This window comes from Chlorocebus sabaeus, chromosome 18, assembly GCF_047675955.1.
Source record: "Chlorocebus sabaeus isolate Y175 chromosome 18, mChlSab1.0.hap1, whole genome shotgun sequence".
In the NCBI taxonomy this organism is placed as follows: domain Eukaryota; kingdom Metazoa; phylum Chordata; class Mammalia; order Primates; family Cercopithecidae; genus Chlorocebus; species Chlorocebus sabaeus.
In genome coordinates, this window is record NC_132921.1 from 68,581,677 (window position 1) to 68,599,145 (window position 17,469).

Consider the following 17,469-nt stretch of genomic DNA (forward strand, 5'->3'; position numbering starts at 1 on the left):
GTGTCTCAGATATACTATATACTTAAAATCTGTATGCTTTCCTGAATGTAAATTATGTCTCAAACTTTAAAATTTGATATAAAAGAAAACCCTCACTTGCCGAAGATCAGATGTGGAACCAGACTACAATGTGAAGAACAAAGACTATGGCATTCATCACATTATGGCATTATTGCTGCAAATCTTTTAAGAGGACTGTTTCTCTCCATGTGGTTAGAATATTTCAGCATCTGTCCTGGGGCTACACCTTCTCTGAAGCAAATTTTAAATGTTATGAATAGGCTTCGAGAAGAACAAAGAAAAAGTGCCACAAAGCCTGAATGATACAGGCTGCCTTAATTAATCTCTGCCCTTGAAACAACACACAGCTCACTGCAGAGTTCCCGCTGTGAAGAGCACTGGAGAGTTTTTGTAGTTTGATCTCTTCGAGCCAGGTGCTACTAAAGAATGGGCTGTTTCTCATTATACCCTGACTTTAAGGAAGTGTATACAATCTGGACACGCTGGGGACTAAGCTGCAAGACTTCAAGAGTCTCCAGTGCTCACCACCTACCGAGGAGAACATTGAGAAAACTGAGAACTACAACTTTGGGGGACATTTTAGCTCTCTAATATTTCAACAAACGTTCTTGCCAGGGTGCTGTGGGGAAGATGCTCTGAAGGAGGCTCCAAGGGCGTCATTAAATCAGAGCAGAGTGAAGACTGAGAGCCTCCTTGAAGAGAGGAAGTCAACAAGGTCAACTATATTGTTTGTGAAATTACTCATAACAGACTTGACTCAAGGCCCCTTTAAATAGAGCTAGATAGCTATGTTAAAGAGTTTTGTATTGACAGAGATCAATTTTGCGTCTTTAATGTTGGCCATGACAATGGCTGTCTTAACATCTGAGACAGGGAGACTCTGATGAGGAAACAGATCTTGCCGCAGCGGGCACCATACCCACCTCTCCATGCTCAAGTGGCACCAATCTGGAATAATAGGAGGTGCAGATCACTTCATCATCAGCCCTGTAGGTGGGTGGCCCTCGTCTTGGAGTTATATTGTAACGAGACAAACACTCTGAGTCGCTGACTGCATAATACTGCCAGGGGCTGAACGTGGTGCCGTCTAGAGAACGCTCCAAAATCCAGTTTCCGGGCCGAGGGGCATTGGCAGCTTTAATGATGACATATGCAACTTGAAAGACCTGAAACAAAGACACTGAAAAGTCTCAGTCCAGAATCGATATAAGCCAGGCACAGAATGAGAGCTACTGCATGATCTCACTTAAAGGTAGAGTCTAAGATAGTTGAACTTAGAATCAGACAGTAGAGTGGTGGCTGCCAGGAGCTGTGGGGAGAGGGGAATAGGGAGATGGTGGTCAATGCATACAAAGTTTCAGTTATGCAAGATGAATAAGTTCTGGAGATATAATGGATGATAACAATACTGGACAGTATCCTAGAAATTTATGTATTAAAAGGGTAGATCTTATGTATGCTCATCATATACACAAAAGGGTAACTATGTGAAGTGATAAATATATTAGTTATCTGGATTGTGATGGATGAATCTTTCATAGTGTATATGTATATCAAATCAAGTTGTATACCTTAAATATATACAATAATTTTTTTACAAAATAGAATCAATAGCAGCTGTTTAAAAGCAAAAGTGCCTCTTGAGAGAACTGGTATACACTGGTTGCTAAAATTGAAGCTCTGGAGTATAACTGCTCCAGAAAGTTATCTGGTTTCTGCTGATCAGAAATGTGTCTTGTGAATAATCTCCTAGTAGCATTTGTTTTCAGAATAAACTCAAAAAGTACAAATAAATTTGTAGTATTATTATTATTAACAATATTCGTATGAACACAAGAGCTTGTTCTTGCTTCCAGTGTCTTTATTTGGATCCTGAAAGATACTAGTGTTATGTTACATTAACAGTAGTGTTAAAAGTATTTTTACAGTGATTTGGAGATAACACATCTAAATATGAGAAAAAAGTCAGCCCACTACACATCTCCAGAATGGCTAAAATCCAAAACACTGACAACACCAAACGCTGGGGAGGATGTGGAGCAACTGGAATTCTCATTCATTTCCGGTGGGAATGTAAAATGGCACATCCTCTTTGGAAGATAGTTTGGTAGTTTCTTACAAAACTAAACATGCTCGCCATACTCAGTAGTAAAAATGCTCACCGTACTCAGCAGTCATGCTCCTGGGTATTTACCAAAACGAACTGAAAACTTAGGTCCTCACAACAACCTGCACCACCATTGCCAAAACTTGGAAGCAACCAAGAAGTGCTCTAACAGGTAAATAGAAACACAAGCTATGGTGCATCCAGACCATGGAATATTAAGATAAAAAGAATGAATTCTCAAGCCACAAAAAGACATGAAGAAACCTTGAATGCACATTACTGGCTGGGTGCAGTGGCTCATGCCTGTAATCCCAGCACTTTGGGAGGCCAAGGCTGGTGGATCTCCTGAGCTCAGGATTTGAGACCACCCAGAGCAACGAGGCAAAATCCCGTCTCTACTAAAATACAAAAAAAATTAGGTGGGTGTGGTGGCACGTGCCTGTAGTCCCTGCTACTCAGGAGGCTGAGTCATGAGAATCACTTGAACCCCAGAGGCAGAGGTTATGGGGAGCCGAGATTGCGCCACTGCACCCAGCTTGGGCTACAGAGTGAGACTCTGTCTCAAAAAAAAAAAAGAAAGAAAGGCTAGGTGCCGTGGCTCACGCCTGTAATCCCAGCACTTGGAGAGGCCATAAAAAAAAAAAAAGAAAGAAAAAAGGCTAGGCGCTGTGGCTCACGCCTGTAATCCCAGCACTTGGGGAGGCCGTGGCAGGCAGATCAGCTGAGGTCAGGAGTCCCAGCCTGACCAACACAGTGAAACCACATCTCTACTAAATACAAAAAAATTAGCCAGCTGTGGAGGCGCATGCATGTAATCCCAGCTACTTTTGAGGCTGAGGCAGGAGAACCACTTGAACCTGGGAAGCACAGGTTGCAGTGGGTTGAGATTGAACCATTGCACTCCAGCCTGAGCAACAAGAGAGAAACTCTGTTTCAGAAAATAAATAGGCTGGGCGTGGAGGCTCAAATCTGTAATCCTAGCACTTTGGGAGGCCTAGGCAGATGGATCACGAGGTCAGGAGATCGAGACCATCCTGGCTAACACGGTGAAACCCCGTCTCTACTAAAAATACAAAAAAATTATCTGGGCATGGTGGTGCATGCCTGCAGTCCAGCTACTCGGGAGGCTGAGGCAGGAGAATCGCTTGAACCTAGGAGGCGGAGGTTGCAGTGAGCTGAGATCGTGCCACTGCACTCCAGCCTGGGTGACAGAGCAAGATTCCATCTCAAAAATAATAAATAAATAAATAAATAAATAAATAAATGCATATTACTAAGTGAAAGAAGCCAATCTGAAAAGGCTCCATACTGTATGATTCCAACTGTATGACACTGTGACAAACGCAAAACGATGAAGACAGCAAAAAGATCAGTGGCTACCTGCGTCTCAGGGGGAGGGAAGGAGATGAATAGGTGGAGCACAGGAGATGTTTAGGGCAGTGAAACCACCCTGTATGATACTTTAATGGTGGAAACATGTCATTACACATTTGTCTAAACACACAGAACGTACAACACCAAGAGGGAACCCTCATGTAAACTACGCACTCAACAATAATAATGCATCAATATTGTCTCATCAGTGATAACAAATGCACCATTCGAATGAAAGATGGTAATAGTGGGAGAAACTGGAGGGGAGGGAGAGAGTGAGGAGTATGCAACTTTGTACTTTCTGCTCATTTTTCTATAAATGTAAAACTGTTCCAAAAATGTCTATTAATGGAAAAAAATTAAAAGTCAGAGTAATGAGGAAACAAACTGGGGAAAAAAATGAATGTAGATGACTATTAGCAGGAGGAGACTAGGCAGACAAATCCTGGATTTGGAAGGGACCCTGGTAGACATCTAGCCTAAAATCTAGCACTGAGAAGGAATTATCTCTCCAAAAACCCCAGGCCTTTTCCAAGTACTTCCAGTGGCAGGAAATTCATTAGCTCCTAAGACAGTCCTTTTGTTTTAAGACAACTCCCTCATTAGAGGATTTTTCTTGTTTTTTTTTTTTTTTTTGAGACAAAGTCTGACTCTGCTGCCCAGGCTGCTGGAGTGCAGTGGCACGATATCAGCTCACTGCAGTCCCAACCTCCTGGGCTCAAGTGATCCTCCCACTTCAGCCTCCAGAGTGGCATGCACCACCACACCTGGCTAATTTTTGTATTTTTTTGTGGGACAGGGTCTTGCTACATTGCCCAGGCTGGTCTCAAACACCTGGGCTCAAGTGGTCTGCCCACCTCGACCTCCCAAAGTGCTAGGATTATAGCCTTGAGCCACTGTGCCTGGCCAGAGAATCTTTTTTTACATTGATTCAAGCTCCCCCATAATATTCTACAGGCTGGAGCTGCAGAAAAGATCTTGGATTCCACTTTCATGTAACTGTCCTTCAAGTATCTGAACATAGCTATCATATATCACCTCCAAAATCTCTCATTTTTATCCTTAATATTCTGGTTTCCTGAAAACATTCATCATTTAACAAGACATCCTTGCCTTGTCATAAGGCTCTGGACATAACCTTATTTTACAATGCAGCTCCCAGGAATTGAATAGAGAACTCTAAATGTTTTCTGAATTGTGAAGAACGTAGTGAAAATATCACACCCCTGTTTTAGTTATTCAGCCTTAGCAAGCACTCACTTTTCTGAGAGTAAACTTAGATTACTAACTCAGGTCGCGGTAGCAAGCAACAATAACCAAAATAAGCCTTTCTCCATGTGAACTACTGACTCCAGACTTCCTTTAACCCAGATGGATACAGGTGATTTTTTTAAAAAACCAAACTCCAGCACTTTTAATTTGTAAAATAGATATGCAATACATGTGTGTAAATGTACCTCTAAACATGCGTGTGTACAGTTGACCCTTGAACAACACGGGTTTAAACTACATAGGTCCACTTATAAACGAACTTTTTTGTGTGCTTCTGCCACCCCTGAGACAGCAAAACCAACCCCTCTTCCCCCTCCTCCTCATCCTACTCAATGTGAAGATGACAGGGATGAGGACCTTGATGGATCCATGTCCACTTAATAATAATAATAGTAAATATAATATTTTGTCTCTTTCTTACAATTTTAATAACAACTTCTTTTCTCTAGTTTACTTTATTGTAAGAATATGCCATAAACATACAATACACAAATATATACATAATACATAATACAATACATACAACACATAAAATATGTGGAACTGTTTATGTTATCAGCAAGGCTTCAAGTCAATAGTAGGCTATTAGTAGTTAAGTATTTTAGGGAAGTCAAATGTTATTCATGGATCTTTTGACTGCATTGGGAGGTGGCACCCCCAACCCTCAAGTTATTCAAGGGTCAGCTGTGTGTGTGTGTGTGTAAATATATATATGTATATATAAAAATTTAGGCCAGGTGCAGTGGCTCACGTCTGTAATCTCAGCACTTTGGGAGGCTGAGGTGGGCAGATCAATCGAGGTCAGGAGTTCAAGACCAGCCTGGCCAACATGGTGAAACCCCATCTCTACTAAAAAAATACAAATATTAGCTGGGTGTAGTGATGCATGCCTGTAATCCCCGCTACTTGGGAGGCCAAGGCCAGAGAATTGCTTGAACCTGGGAGGCAGAGGGTGCAGTGAGCCAAGATCGCACCACTGCACTCCCAGCCTGGGTGACAAAGTGAGACTCCATCTCAAAAAAAAAAAAAATTTACCCACGTACACACACATACACCTATATGTGTATGTCTTGGGAAGGGAGTTGTTAATTTACCGAGTCTTATTGCCTGGGTTTTCTTGGGTTTTATTTCTTTGCTCTTCTTTTCCCTGATTCTGGAATTCCATAGAATCAATATGGACTAATAATTCTATCTCATTATAGTAACTCTTTCCACATGCCAGAAACATTCTCCAGTGGACTTCAGTGTGCGGGTGATTTCAGGGAGTCGGATGTTTTGGCTATCTCTGCGCTTGTGCTGCTTTCCTTTCGAAGACAACTGCCGTTTCTAAAGCACATTAGAAGTGAAATAAGGGCCGGGTGCGGTGGCTCGCACCTGTAATCCCAGCACTTTGGGAGGCCGAGGCGGGTGGATCATGAGGTCAGGAGATCGAGACCATCCTAGCTAACACGGTGAAGTCCCGTCTCTACTAAAAATACAAAAAATTAGCTGGGTGTGGTGGCAGGTGCCAGTACTCCCAGCTACTCGGGAGGCTGAGGCAGGAGAATGGCGTGAACCCGGGAGGCGGAGCTTGCAGTGAGTGGAACTTGCAGTTGAGTGGAAGCTTGCAGTGAGTGGAAGCTTGCAGTGAGTGGAAGCTTGCAGTGAGTAGAAGCTTGCGCCACTGCACTCCAGCCTGGGCAACAGAGTAAGACTCTGTCTCAAAAAAAAAAAAGTGAAATAATGTGTTCAGGGGCTTTGACAAGGAGGACAAGGGAGAACATTCTCATAGCTACTCAACACTGTCCAATTTTTTTGTAAATGTTTGCATCATAAAAGTTGAACTCTATGAATATGTGGGTTGTGATCATTCATTACTGCTGCACATGTGAAACTCGACCTCACAAAGCAGAGGCGCCACCTGAGCCAGGATGATCAGGCAGCCCATTTGGGAGGGAGAGAAGGCAAGGTCATTTACAAAGACATCTGAAACAGAATTGCTTTCTGTCTTCCAGTTTCACATTTGAAAATGGAAAGAACTAACAAGTTTACCACGTGCATGTTAAGAGCTTTACACATGTATCATCACATTTAATCCCAAACAACCCCATTATTGTTTTTGTGCCCATTTTACACACTTGGAAACTGAAGAAAAGAGAGGTTAAGGAACAAACTACTAAGTTGCAGGTCCCCAAAGAAACCAGGTGGTGTCAACTCCAGAGCCCTTCAGCCACCCTGCGTACTGCCTGCCCCCAAATGTTCACACACACATAGGGTCACTGAACTTTCGTTTTTGTAATGCCAAGAAACAAACAAACAAAAAGATTCCTACATTCACCTGGAGACCAGGTTCATGTGTTAAGTACAGTGGCAGCTTTTCCAGATACTCTGCTGAGTCGGGGAAGAGGATGGAGAGTGTGCAAGAAACAGAAATTAATTACTTCTAATGCCACGAAGCACTTTCTGTGGCCAGTGCCAACGCCGCGTGCTTCATTAGAACTATTAAAGCTTTGAATTTTTTTTTTTTTTTTTGAGACAGTGTCTCACCCTGTCGCCCAGACTGGAGTACAGCGGCATGATCTCGGCTCACTGCAACCTCCGACTCCTGGGTTCAAGTGGTTCTCCTGCCTCAGCCTCCGAAGTAGCTGGGATTACAGGTGCACGCCACCACGTCCAGCTAATTTTTGTATTTTTAGTAGAGATGGGGTTTTACCACGTTGGCCAGGCTGGTCTGAAACTCCTGACCTCAAATGATCCATGCCTCTCAAAGTGCTGGGATTAAAGACGTGAGGTACCATGCCTCAACAACTCTTTGAATTCTTACAACTACATTCTTCTTACGAAGTAAGTACTGTCATTTCCCCCCATTACAGATGAGGAAATTGGGGCACAGAAAGGTTAGGTAATCTTCCCAGTATCTTACAGGTGCTGAACTGTATACAGCAGGGCTTGAACCCAGGCAGTTTGTACTCTTAAGCACTATGCCACGCTACTTCTAGATATTGCAAAGAAAAGGAAAGAAACCCCAGGCTGAGACAACTGGTAAGTCCTAATCCAGTTTTTCCACCCTTTTACTTTCACCACTGTCATTCCTTTCTTTCCTTCCTTCTTTCCTTCCTTCCTTCCTTTTCCTTCCTTCCTTCCTTCCTTCCTTCCTTCCTTCCTTCCTTCCTTCCTTCCTTCCTCCCTTCCTTCTCTTTCTCTTTCTCTTTCTCTTTCTCTCTTTCCTTCTCTCTCTCTCTCTCTGTTTCTTTTTTTTTTTTTTTTTTGATATAAGATCTTACTCTATCACCCAGGCTGGAGTGCAGTAGCATGGTCACAGCTCACTATAGCCTTGACCTCCTGGGCTCAAGAGATTCTCCCACCTCAGTCTGCCGAATCACTGGAACCGCAGACAAACCACATGATGCCTGGCTGATTTTTTAAAATTTTCTTCGTAGTCATGGGATCTCACTACGTTGCCCAGGCTGGTCTTGAACTCTTGGGCTAAAGTGATCCACCCACCTTGGCCTCCCAAAGTGCCGTGATTACAGATGTGAACCACCGCACCCAGCCCATAATTATTTCAACACCATGTGCCAGTATTTTATTAACCTTTTGCCAGCTTTTATTCTGAGAGCTTAGTCGTATGTTAGAAAATGATACCAAATGGAAAAACAATCATAGTGAAAAACTTCAGGATGAACTTTCAAGGGAGGAGTTAGTTAACTTTTATCTTGATCAAAGCCTTCCTTAGGATGTTGGCCATTGTTCCCACAATCTCTCAATAGCCCTCAAGGTCCCCAAACTGGAGACCAGGACACAAACTAGGGGTCCTGAGAGTGGTGAGTCTGATAAAGAGGAAGAGGTGCTATGAAGACTGTAAATACAATTTGTCTTCATTTTGCCCCATTTTGGGCTGAACTGTTTCCCCCAAAATGCATACACTGAAGTTCTAACTTCCAGTAGCTGAGAACATGGCTGTATCTGGTGACAGGGTCTTTAAAGAGGTGATTAAGTTAAATGAGGTCATTGCAGTGGGCCCTATTTCAATATTTTTGGTGTCGTAAGAAAAGCAGATTAGGACATGGACAGTACAGAGGGAAGACCCTGTGAGGGCTCAGGGAGGAGAAGCCACAATGAGCCAGAAGAAACCGACTCTGCTGACACCTTTACCTTACACTTCAGCCTCCAGAACTGTGAGGACGTCAGTGTCTCTTGCTTGAGCTGCCCAGTCGGTGCTACTTGTTACAGCAGTCCAAGCTGATTGATACAGGCCCAATTCACCAATCATGTGTTGACAAATTGGTCTTACACATAATGTAGGAAAACTGAAGGATTTTCTGTTAGTATGTAGAACTTTTTTTTTCTTTTTGAGACGAAATTTCTCTCTTGTCGCCCAGGCTGGAATGCAGTGGTGCAATCTTGGCTCACTGCAACCTCTGCCTCCTGGGTTCAAGCGATTCTCCTGCCTCAGCCTCCTGAGTAGCTGGGATTACTGGTGCACACCACCATGCCCAGCTAATGTTTGTAGTTTTAGTAGAGGCGGGGTTTCATCATGTTGGCCAGGATGGTCTTGAACTCCTGACCCCAGGTGATCCACCCGCCTCGGCCTCCTAAAGTGCTAGGATTACAGGCGTGAGCCACTGTGCCTGGCCGGTATATAGAATATTAAACCCTTGCCCCAATAAAATCCACAATATTTCTTTTGCCCTTTTTTTGCATGGTTGACTAAACTGCCTTTTCTCTGGATTTAAGGTTGGCTGAACACAAACTGATGATGCAGGGGTTCTCACTAGACTCAGAGTCAATGTAGTCTTGCTAAACCTGCAGCTGATACAGCCACTTTTAAATCCACTTTCATCACGATTTTCCACCAAGTAGCCTTTGTTAATGATCACTGGAATGCACATAAACAGTGTCACATAAATAAAGTAGGCACACATCAAACGCCACTTTCTAAAAAGGAATCCAGACAGGAATGTTCATGTGGGCCTCAATCTTAACTTAAATATATAAAGTCCATCTCAGGCACAGATGTCTAAAAAATACAGATAACCGAATTTTCCAGCATCAGAGGTCAACTTCCCATATACAGAGAGAAGGGAAGCCTCTCCTCTCCACAGAAAGTGCAGCTGTTCTCCGCAGGCTCTCAGGGAATCTCCAGGGCTCAATACCAGACACGACTCCCCTCTGAAAATTCTCCATAGAAGAACCTACCTGCCTCCATGGTGGTAACTGAACAGTGAATGAAGGCATGTTTTCTCTCTTGCATGAAGGAAATGAACTTTTCCCAGACAAAAGAGATTTAGATTAACAGTTAAGTGCGTTTGATAAATAATATTGCTCAATTATCCCTGTGAAAGTGGCGATTTTCTGCTAAGCTTTATGTCTCATGAAATTATTAGAGAATGAAATGTAAAATGACCATTTGAATTAATACTTACTACTCATGAATAAAGAAGCAGTTATTTAATAGGAGCCTAATTACTAACACAGACATGGCTCACTTCCAGTTTTATAGTGTGTCAATCACCAAAGCACTTCAGTCAATCGATTCAGCACGTGAAGTGGAAACAAAAACTAGGAAAAACAGAGATGCTAGGGAGCTGAGAGGGAAGGAAGGATGCCTGGATACACATTTTAAATATAGTTCTCAGAGCAATTGCTTGAAATGTCATTTATATTATGTTTCAGTTGGCAGTTTTAACTGTTATCTCCCCATTTTAGGAGCAGTATACTCAATTAACAGACCAAAAAAACCCAGCTACATAAATGAGAAGAACATTTTTGAATAAAACGTGATTTGTTTCTCTTTAAATTTGGTGCTGCCATTAGATGTGCAAAATAAACATGTCCCAAAATTAAAACAAAACAAAACATGTCCTTGTCCAGTAACTTTTCTCTTTTTTCCTCATTTTCTTTTGGCTTTTTGTTTTGATTAGGGGAGGAGGGACAGGCTGCCAATAATGATAAATTTAGATCAAGCAGATTTCTTTCTTTAAAATTCTTAAAATTCATGTCTCGGACAGGACAATCTAGGAATGCTCCCTTCAGAACTATGCTGAGATACTTAAAGTGGACGTTAAAGAAAAGTCAAAGAAAGAAAGACGAATGCTGACAAATAGAGGGCACAGAGATACGAGGCCATTTAAAACGTAAATAGTAACCCATGATAGTAATCTGGAGATAGGAAAGGAATACTTCAAACACCCATCAGAAGCAGTTTTGTCTTCTATCAGTTAGAAAAGCGATTTCAGAAGGAACCCACCCGCAAGCTGACCCACGGTCCAGGTGCCACCATTTCCATTTGAGGGTGACTAATAGAATTGTTGTTTTAAAAAGCGTGCAGGCTGGGGGTGGTGGCTCACGCCTGTAGTCCCAGCACTTTGGGAGGCCAAGGTGGGCAGACTGCTTGAGCCCAGGAATTTGAGACCAGCCTGGGCAACACGGCAAAACCTCGTCTCTGCAAAAACTACAAAAAAAAAAAAAAAAATTATCCAGGCATGGTGGCGCACGCCTATAGTCCTAGTCATGGAGAGGCTGAAGTGGGAGGATCACTTGAGACTGGGGAGTCGAGGCTGCAGTGAGCCGTGATGGTGCCGCTGCACTCCAGCCTGGGTGACAGAGCAAGACCCTGTCCCTCATCCCCCGCAAAAGGTGCTGAACCGCTTTATCTAAGAAACAGAACAGACAAGTAAGAGGTTGGTTTCCATTCCTAGTCCTGATGTATTTCTCCCTATAATTGTTCCTATTGCTCAAGCTGAACAAGTGTTCTTGGCGATTTTACTAAATTTGTGGAAAATTAGCTGGAACTACCTCAAAACCACAGCCAGACATGTCACCAAATGCTCTTTGTGGGGATCTTCATTTATTTTCCCTACCTTGTAAGATCCACGTGACAGCCAAGTGCCCCTAGAATGATATAAACCCACTTGTGAAATGCAGTTATAGGCCATTCTCAGAACCTGAGAAATCCAAAAAGCACCTTTTCTATTCCCCAACTCCTAACCATTCCCTTGGCCGGAACTATTGAGTTTTCACCTAGGAGTATCTTCGCCTTTGAAATCACACTAGGCTTTTCTCCAAAACGCAGTTCCCCACTTGTTCATGTTGGGACGGTGGTGGCAATGAATGGCATCCCTTCCTTCCTCTTCTGGCTGTGGAAGTAGGCTCACAAATCTGTCATGAAGATTGGAAAAAGCAGTTTGCAATATTCCAGGAAAAAGCAAACTGGAGGATGTGGTGTAGATGGGCGCAGCAGAGGCCTGCTCAACACACTCCCTCCTGCGTCACAGCCTGAGCGGGTGCTTGTGGATCCACCCTGGAAGCTCTGTCCTGTGGGCCAGAACCTGTGCATCGGAGAACAGCCTGCACAGGAAAAGAAGAGCGCACACATGCCCTGGGGGAGAGAGTCAGCTGTCCCCGAGTGAGGACAATGACTGCTCCTCCCTTGAGGACAGGTGGGGGAGGGGTGAGCAAAGGAACACTCCACAGGGACACAGGAGACTGGGGACAAGGGACGCCCACTAACAATTTTTCACTGAAGCTTCATCCAGTCATCATTAACTGAGCATCTGCTTTGTCACAGGGACTATGCCAGGTGCCACAAATATGGCAGCAGATGGAAGGTCTATGTGACCCAATGGTGGGAAAGCCAGAGGCTGACCAAGTCACCAGGGAGAAGGGTGGAGGCTACAAGAGTGTCTGGGTGTTGGGGGAAGGTCCATTAAGGCTGGAGAAGGCAGATAGTCAGGGAAGGCTTCCCTGAAGGTATCTCTGAAGCCAGATGGGAGATGTCCAGGTAACTGGAGCGAAGGTGAAGAAGGACAGAGTGGAACCCTGAGGGCAGAGCACAGAGGAAGGAGTGCAGAGACGGCAGGAGAGAGCCAGCGGGGGCCTGGTCAGGGCCATGGGCCAGCACGCAGATCTTTGTGCACCGTGGTAAAACCCTTAGACTATCCCAGGACCTGAAACCAAGGAGCTACGGGGTCACCAGGGCTGAAGGTCACAGAATTGGATGTTGGTGCCTGGAAATCATGAGAGATGGTGGTGCTGACTGTAAACACCAAGAGACCAGAGCAGAGAGAAAAGAATGGGTCTTACGGGGTTTTCTAAAAGGTCAAAACATGAGTGAGAAGGAAAACACAAAGAGGCCAAGCAGGGCGTTCCAGCTCTGATCAGATCCCTCTCTCCACTGTAGTAAGAGTGCAGAGTTCTCTCCCACGTGGCCCCAAAGCCCACACCTCCCCGCTCTTGCCTCAGTCCCAGAGAATTTCTGGCTAAAAACTCAACTTCTTTTCACCTCTTCTCCTAGTCCTCACATTGACCTGGTTTTGCCCCAGTTGATGGAGCGATGGTGAAGAGCTTCCAGCTTGCATCCCTTCTTCTCATGCCTTATTATGAGAAAACACACGGGTATCACACCCGATGACAGTAAAAGGGGCCCTTAATCATTAAGCCTCGAAAATCCAACAGGTGATACTGCCCAGAAAAGCTGTGCAAATCCGTACTTAACGAACTCCATTAAACATTAACCTATTCGTTATACATTTACAACACCCAGAAACAATAATTATGTGTTCTTTCCTTCGGGCACTAAATCTAGCTGAATTGTTGATAGTTTCAGCACCAGAGAGATGAGAAAGTATTATTTTGTGTGTGTGTGTGTAAAATTTCACTTTTTATATGGATCTTTGGTCTATATTCTACTTGAAGAGTCTCCTTTTTCTTTAGACACATCTAACTTCATTGAGTATCTAACTGACAAATCATCATATTTAAAGCTTATTTTTAAAAGAGAATATCCAAATATGTAGGATACATAATATATAGGAAGGCTTTTGTTTATTTTTTAAAACATGCAGTGGGAATGTAAAATGGTGCGGGTACTACGGAAAACAGTACAGTGGCTCCTCAAAAAATTAAACATAGAATTACAATATGATGCAGAAATTCCTCTTCCAGGTATACATCCAGAAGAGTGGAAAGCAGGGACTCAAACACACATACACACCAATGTTCACAGCAGCATTATTCACAATAGCTAAAAGGTGGAAACAGCCCAAGTATCCATCAATGGATGGATGGCTGAACAAAGTGTGGTCTATGCATACAATGGAATATTATTCAATCTTAAAAAGAAAGGACATTGTAATACATGCTACAACATAGATAAACCTTGAGGACATTATGTATGCTAAGTGAAATAAGCCAGACAAAAGGACAAATAGAGTACGATTCCACTTATGTAAGCTTGATTACCCACAGTAATAAAATTCATAGACAAAAGGTGAACGGAGGCTACCCAGGGCTGGCGGAAGAGAGGAACGTGGAGGGTGTTTAAGGGGTAAAGAGTTTCCGTTTGGGAAGATGAAAAGGTTCTGAGGATGGATGCTGGTGATGGTTGCACAATGTACTTAATGTCACCGAACTGCACACTTAAAAATGGTTAAAATGGCTCCCACGGCAGCCTCGAGTGCCCCGTCCCATCTGGCTCTCCCTGCTGATGTCTAGTGTTTTTTTCTCTCTCCTGTCCTTGTGTTGAAGGCAAGAAATGAGGTGTCAAGCCCCCATTCCCTCCCTACTCTGACAGCAGGATTGGAATATGCCATTTTTATACCAAAAAAAAAAAAAAGGTTACAATGGTAAATTTTATGTTATGCATATTTTACAACACCACCCCCTCCAAAAAAAAGAGATGAAAAGTGAATGGTATGAAGATTCAACCTTGTGAAAGACTGAGCTGTCTAAGTTGCAAATGAGTAGGAATGTAGTATTTCTAGGCAGGGGCCAACTCCATAGAAACCAATTAAGTCAGCGGAGGTCAAGCAAACAGCTCCGAGGGGATGTTTGAAATCTTATCTTTCTCATGACCTGATTTCGGTCACATTCTTTCTGAGCTCTGGCAAGGCATGATGATACTTCACAAAATACAAAATCAGAGCCCCAAACTCAGGGCTTTACAGTGAAAGACCCACTGTTTACACAATGCTTTCTCCTTGGTGGCATTTCCTGAACAGCACAGTGACCTCAGGCAGCCCCATTTCTTGCCTGGCTCAGTCTATAAGACTGATACAAGACTGGTATAAAGTTATAAATGATCCTAAATATTGTTTATCCCAATGGAGACCTACCTAAGTGGTTATTTAACTGGCATTTTTTTGTGCTTCTGTCATATGAAGAACACAGATAAATATCTTCTGATTACATACCATTAAATAGTAGGTAAAGTAAAAATTCTTAAATTATATTGACAACTCTCATGATAGTCTTATAAATACTATGGAGGAAAAGGTCTTAGAAACTGTTGAAACTACACTGGATCAGTCACTTGCTCTTAAAAGGGTGATAAAGAATAGCCAAGGCCAGGCGCAGTGGCTCACGCCTGTAATCCTAGCACCTTGGAGGGCCAAGGCGGGTGGATCACAAGGTCAGGAGATCAAGACCATCCTGGCTAACAGGGTGAAACCTCGTCTCTACTAAAAATACAGAAAAATTAGCCAGGTATGGTGGCACATGCCTGTAGTCCCAGCTACTCAGGAGGCTGAGGCAGGAAAATCTCTTGAACTCAGGAGGCGGAGGTTGCAGTGAGCTGAGATGGTGCCACTGCACTCCAACATGGGTAACAGAACGAGATTGTCTCAAAAAAAAAAAAAAAAAAAAAAAAAAAAAAAAGACTAGCCAAAATTTGATCCAAAAACGACTGTACAGAGGGGTGTGGGGGAATTCTCTATACTTCCCATTTCAATTTTTCTGTAAACCTAAAACTTATCTAAAAAATAGTCTATATATTTTTTTAAAACACAGAAACAAACAATTACACATGTTCGAATAATTCTCAACTGATAAGAAAGCTTATGTGGGTCAGGTGCGGTGGCTCACACCTGTAATCTCAGCACTTTGGGAGGCCAAGGTCGGTGAATCACTTCAGGCCAGGAGTTCGAGACCAGCCTGGGCAGCATGGCAAAACCTCATCTCTACTCAGAATTCAAAAATTAGCCAGGTGTGGTGGCATGCACCTGTAGTCCCAGCTACTCGGGAGGCTGAGGCACAAGAATGACTGGAACTGAGGAGGCAGTGGTTGCGGTGAGCCGAGATCACACCATTGCACTCCAGCCTGGGTGACAAAGTGAGACTCTGTCTCAAAAATCAGCCCAGTTGGCTGAACAGAAGCTAGTAAGTATAATAGTTTTAAAGCTTTACTAAATTTCCCAGGCTACCTCAGTTTGTACAGCTATGCCATCCAGCTAATTATTTGCAGGTTTAAATATGACCTCACCATTTTCCCAGGTTCATTTCCGAAACGGACAGGCCAGAGCGAGTCAGTGCTTTCTAAGTGTCTGCATACAAATTTCAAAGAGACCACAGGTCTGAGGAGGTACCCTGGCATCAACAGGCAGCTGTCCCAGTCACTAAGAAGTCTCTACCTTCATTGCACTTTGGCAGCCTGGTCATCTCACCAAAACCAGCACTTTCAGAGTTAGAATTCCACAATCACCATATTCCCCTGCAAAAAGGTAGTGATAGGTGAGTAGTATATTTTTAATTTCCTATAGTCCAGAGAATTTTAAAACTACATTGAATGTTTTCCATGATTTAGGCTTAACATGACAAATCCAGAGGATGTATTCTCTATATCCCAGTGCATATTGGTGAGTGATGTGGATACAAATCGACACATTCTTCAGATTTTTCATGTACGTATAAGATGAAATAATGAATAGGAAAGCACTTTATAAAATGCACAATACAGAGGTAAGGTATCAGATTTTTAATCAATTTCCCCATGTTCCATAGTTATTCTTGTGACAACTGGCACTTCTCAAAATAATGAGACTTAGAGTCAAATCAGTTTTTTCTCTTTGGTTAGAATACGACTTGAAAAGTCTGTCCAGCCTCTGATATTGATATTCAATATCTAAAAATGTCACCACCGTGTTATAGCAATTTGGCTGCCTCAATGGATCAATGATCATAAAATTTATACATGTGAAGATAATAAACCAAACATTGTTTAAGCATCTTATTTTAGCTTAGTGCTCCCAAAGATATGTCCAGTACAGTGACCTAATGTAACAACTCATTATAAACAAATAAATTCTCTGCTATTCAATTGGCACAGGACAAAAAAATAAAAATAAAAAATAAGAAAATAAAATTCTGATATCCGTATTGCTGAGGAATTGTGAAACACACTTTGTCACTGTTACTGAGCAGAGAAGTTGAGCAATGTTCTTGAAAAAAATAAGGCAATAAAGATCACATTTTAAAAAATTTAAGCATTTAACCAAATAATCTAATTTTTTGGAATCGACACTAAAAAATAAATTACTATAACAGCCATAAAATATTCAAAAGTTTGTTGCAGCATAACTTAGAATAGCCCCAAATTGGAAACACCTTAAGTGCCTCCCAATGGGAACAAGTTAAACGAATTATTGTGTAGCCAAATGATAGAATATCATTCTGCCACTAAAAATTATTACAGGCATTTTACTGGTCTCTATGAAGAAGAAACTGGTACCACCTGGCTCTCCTACAGTAAACAGCTAGAACTCTGGACACAGGATATAAAGAATGGGTTTCAAATATTGGACAGCAGGCAGCACGGGAAAGTGACTCCTGGGAGAAGAGCCCAGGATTGCTTTGCTTTCTGACTAGAGGCACTTTCTGGACTGTGCTTTGTCAATGTTTTATAAAGTTAAATATACATATATGTTGTGGCCAGTTCCACT

The 17,469-nt window shown here is 42.6% G+C and overlaps 1 protein-coding gene across 1 annotated transcript in view; it reads right to left on the reverse strand.

The window, feature by feature from the left end:
- Positions 1-17,469, reverse strand: part of LAMA1 (laminin subunit alpha 1) — a 166,206-nt gene that overhangs the window by 101,276 nt on the left and 47,461 nt on the right. The window contains exon 4 of the mRNA XM_007974613.3: positions 945-1,187. Within this exon, the coding sequence (XP_007972804.3) occupies positions 945-1,187 (243 nt within the window). The remainder of the gene's footprint in view (positions 1-944; positions 1,188-17,469) is intronic.